This window comes from Gavialis gangeticus, unplaced genomic scaffold (genome assembly GCF_001723915.1).
Source record: "Gavialis gangeticus isolate Ggan-Ray unplaced genomic scaffold, GavGan_comp1, whole genome shotgun sequence".
Classification (NCBI taxonomy): domain Eukaryota; kingdom Metazoa; phylum Chordata; order Crocodylia; family Gavialidae; genus Gavialis; species Gavialis gangeticus.
Window position 1 is genome coordinate 58830842 of NW_017729022.1, and position 3878 is coordinate 58834719.

The 3878-nt window shown below is 38.1% G+C and overlaps 1 protein-coding gene across 1 annotated transcript in view; it reads left to right on the top strand.

The window, feature by feature from the left end:
- Nucleotides 1-3812, top strand: part of LOC109296393 — a 59576-nt gene extending 55764 nt beyond the window's left edge. Inside the window, exons 10-11 of the mRNA XM_019515803.1 lie at nt 791-898; nt 3543-3812. Of these exons, the coding sequence (XP_019371348.1) occupies nt 791-898; nt 3543-3812 (378 nt within the window). The remainder of the gene's footprint in view (nt 1-790; nt 899-3542) is intronic.
- Nucleotides 3813-3878: the final 66 nt, after the last annotated feature.

Consider the following 3878-nt stretch of genomic DNA (forward strand, 5'->3'; position numbering starts at 1 on the left):
CTGAGACGTGCAAACACCGACACCATTAAAGTGGTGCAAAAGCATATTGTTCATGAATTACAGCCACTGTAGCAAATTTGGTGGTGTAATGCACCTTAAATGACTCAGGGCGCAGCAAACTAGAACTCCTCCAAGGAGTTTTAGTTTGCTGCCCTACCAGCTGTGGAACAAAGCACCAGGCTCCACGCAGCTCAAGGGTTCTGTGTAGCTCAGGGGCTCTGCAGGAAGCCCTGCAGGCAGCCTGGCAGCAGCCTGGGAAGGCAGGCTCTGCCCAAGAGAGGGGAAAAAAAGGGGCAAGCATGATCTTTTTTTTTTTTCTTTCCCCTGGAGCCTGCCTGCCTGCCTGAGCTGTGCTGGGGCCCAGTGCTTCCCTCTGCAGCTGTGGTGCCCCCCAGGACCACCCAAGCTGGCTGCCTGTGGGTGGGTGCCCACTGCTGCCACAGAGGGAAGCACCAACCCCTCCACAGCCCAGGGACCGCTCCACCCGTGGGCAGCTCACCTTCCTCTCCCCGCTGTCAGAGGCAGGTAAGTCGGGTATGTGCACAACACAGTGGCTTAATTGGCCTTAAATTGAAGCAGTGTTTTTCAAAACCCACTGCTTTAATTTAGGGCTCCCGTTTCATCTACACACACCCTAATACATTCTCATCTTGACTCTTACTGGGGCTTCTTGATGCTCCAGTGGTTCAATCAAGACTTTGAATCTATTTCTTTTAGTTCTTTGCAATTATGTAGCATCTTCATTTTTTTAAAGTATGTTTCTGTTATTTTCTATCACTGTGTTTTCCAGGGCCAGATAGTCACCAGGATTAATTTTTCATCCAAATCAGCAAAAGACTTCTGTAATGAAAACAGGAAAAAATTAAAGGAGAAAGAAACAAAGGTTCTAAAGAAAGAAGTAAGTAGCAAATAAAAAACTCAGTCTTAAAATAATTAACTTAATCTTATTAGCATATGTTTTCATCTGTTTATCTTGTAATAATTGTTTGTTTAAAGGGTTTTTTAAATTCTTGCCATACAATCATCTTTGCACTGAAAGTGGAAAATATTCTCCTTAAATTGTTCTTTTTTTTAAGGCCTGATGATTGTAAAGCCACAAAACTGTTTAGGCCAGAGGCTCAGCTGGTTCACACTGGCTTTGGTGATGCTGTGCTAATAGCCACCAACTAAAGATTGGGCCCATGGTCTATTACAGAAGTTCCTTTTATTATGTGTTTATACAATTCACGTTATGTTGGCCTCTTTTTGGTGTTACTGTGATATCAATATTAGAATCTGTTACTGATTAATCTGTTTCCTAGTAATCCTCTTTGCCAGTAAGGTCCAAAATTTGTAGAGCTAGGTCCTCCAGGTTAATAGTCTCCTTGAGCAAGAGTCCAAAATCTTCTGCATCAGAACAGGAATTTATACCTTTTTAGAATTATCTACTATTATTGCTCACTCCTCTCCTTACCAGAGTCATGTGAAAGAGGATTTAACTTTAAATAGCCCATCTAGCAAATATCAGGTAGAGAAAAGAACATTTTGTGAAAGCAAAGATATAGACAAGAGGAATCTGAGTCTTTATTCACTTCCATTGCATCATTAGCTTGATGAAAACTGCACCACAATGGGAATTCTCCACAGATGAGGGGAAGATGGTGGTTTAAATTCTGTCTTTTCCAGCAGCTGCTTTAATTTGCTTTGGAACTAGGTATGAAGTCTTGGCAGCAGCCTATCCATAGTCACCACTATAGGTGAGTGGCATCATAATAGCACTTTGCATTTCAGCAAACCTCTCTTTTAGTCACTCTCCAACACCCATATATACCTGGAACTAAATTGAGTATAATATTTTTAAAGGTCAGAACATTTTTATTTTTATTTTTTGTAAGCTGATGGAATTTATTTGCGTCAGTAGCTTAGCAGTTAATGACATTTTAAACAACTGAGTTTATTTCTTCATTATATATTAAACTGTAAAACTACAAAAGTTTAAACTTTGGTCTCAGGATGAAGTAGGTCAGTGTCTTTCTTTGTATTTTACCCCTTCACTAAAATGACCTTTTCCTAAGGACGAACTTTAAAAGGGTATGTTCCTCATAGTGTATTGTACATGATGTAAGAATTCCTTTCAGTATATTTCTAAATAAAAAGTAATATTTTACACTATTCCTTTTCACTCCCCAACAGCAAACAAAATAACTTACTCTTTTATGGTACCCAAAATGGCTTAGATTTTTTTCAGTTGTCAGCAATTTTCAAAATTAATTGCAACCACAAAGAAAAACCTCATAAATCAAGAAGTGCTTAACTGACTTGAGCAGAAAACCTTGAAAACATCCAGTTTTGACTACTTGCAAGCCAGTTAGCTATATTGTTTATTGGCTTTTCCTCAGAAGACTTCTAAGCGTTATAGTGTTCTTTTGTATTTAAGACTGGTAACAGTACAGATCCCTTTCACATTAGTATCCATTTTTCATGAAGGTTTTTTCTCCTTCCTGACAATACTTCATCTGAGCTGAACAGAGTCTTCATTACCAAGGGAATGGTATAAAAGGTGCAACTCATCTTCCTAATGATAATGCCTCATAAACAATTTATCAGGTGCAAGATTTTTGATGAAGGACAGCATATTGTAGTCAAAGAAAAAGAAAGCCAGATGTAATATCCATTCCTACAATGGCATACTTTGCTCTGTTTTCATGTATAATCTTCTGCCAGTAGAGGTAATTTGGACAAATTATTGGTGAGATGTGAGACTTAGAAAAGATTAATCATGTTCAAAAATTCTTTGTTTTATTTCCTTTAATGCCTTTGGAAATAGCTTGTCTTACAAACTTTAAGATAGATTTTACTGCTTCTTTCAAATATAAGACCCTGGACTAATTCTCAAATGCGGAAAAAACATTTTCAAATGTACTTATTAACAAATTAGGAACTAGGCATTGGCTTGGTAGATCTGGAACATTTTTTTTAAGAATGTAAAATGTCTGGATGAAATCTAACATTTAATTTATAAAACACAGCATTTGGATGCATTTCAACTTGTTAATAAACCCAGTATCAGGAGGTTTAGCCATGTAGATTTTTGTTTTAGGAGGAAATTAGTGAGACCATATAATGGAAAATAAGTTTTAATCTTAATTATGGAGAGACTACTGACTCCCATAAAAACAGAAAAGAGTTCCTGTTCTGAAGGGAAATAATTGTGGTACAAGATGACCTATTTAAATAACAAATCCAAAATAACTGGGGATGATCTGAATCATTAAAGATGTAAAATTGTGAAAGCTTTATTTTTAAGAGGTAAAGGAGTATCATTTAGGAGATCCTATGTGAATTCTTCTTCTTAGTTTCAAGGTCTAGAATGAAATTTACAAAGATGTGAAAAGAAGTCTCTCTCTTAGGTGACCTGGAGACTAATTCTCACTAATTTACAATAACATGTATTACTCTAAAGGGACTCAGGTATGACAGTGCTGGGTATGCCCACCTTTAGAAATTAGGCATTTGGCTTCAATAGCACAGTTCACAAACATGTCTCCCCACTTCACAAATAGGGAAAGTTGGAGCTTGCATACATTGTTGCTGTGGCTGATGCTGGATTTGCTGCCACCATGCTGTTGACAAGCCTTTGGGTAACTAAGACTGGGATGTACAAGTATGATATCCTGAGCCAAGGGATGCTTAAGGCAGCTAACAGAAAAGCACTGAAATCCTACTTAATTCGCAGATTTAAGGACTGCAGAGAGGCACCAAGTGAAGGCACCCGTGTGAGGCTGGGCCATTACAAAGTTTGTCCAGCAGAGCTGTGTCAGCTAGCAGTGTGAAAAGATCACAATGAATAACTGACATATGAAATGCCTCTACACTAATGCCCGTAGCATGGGGAACAA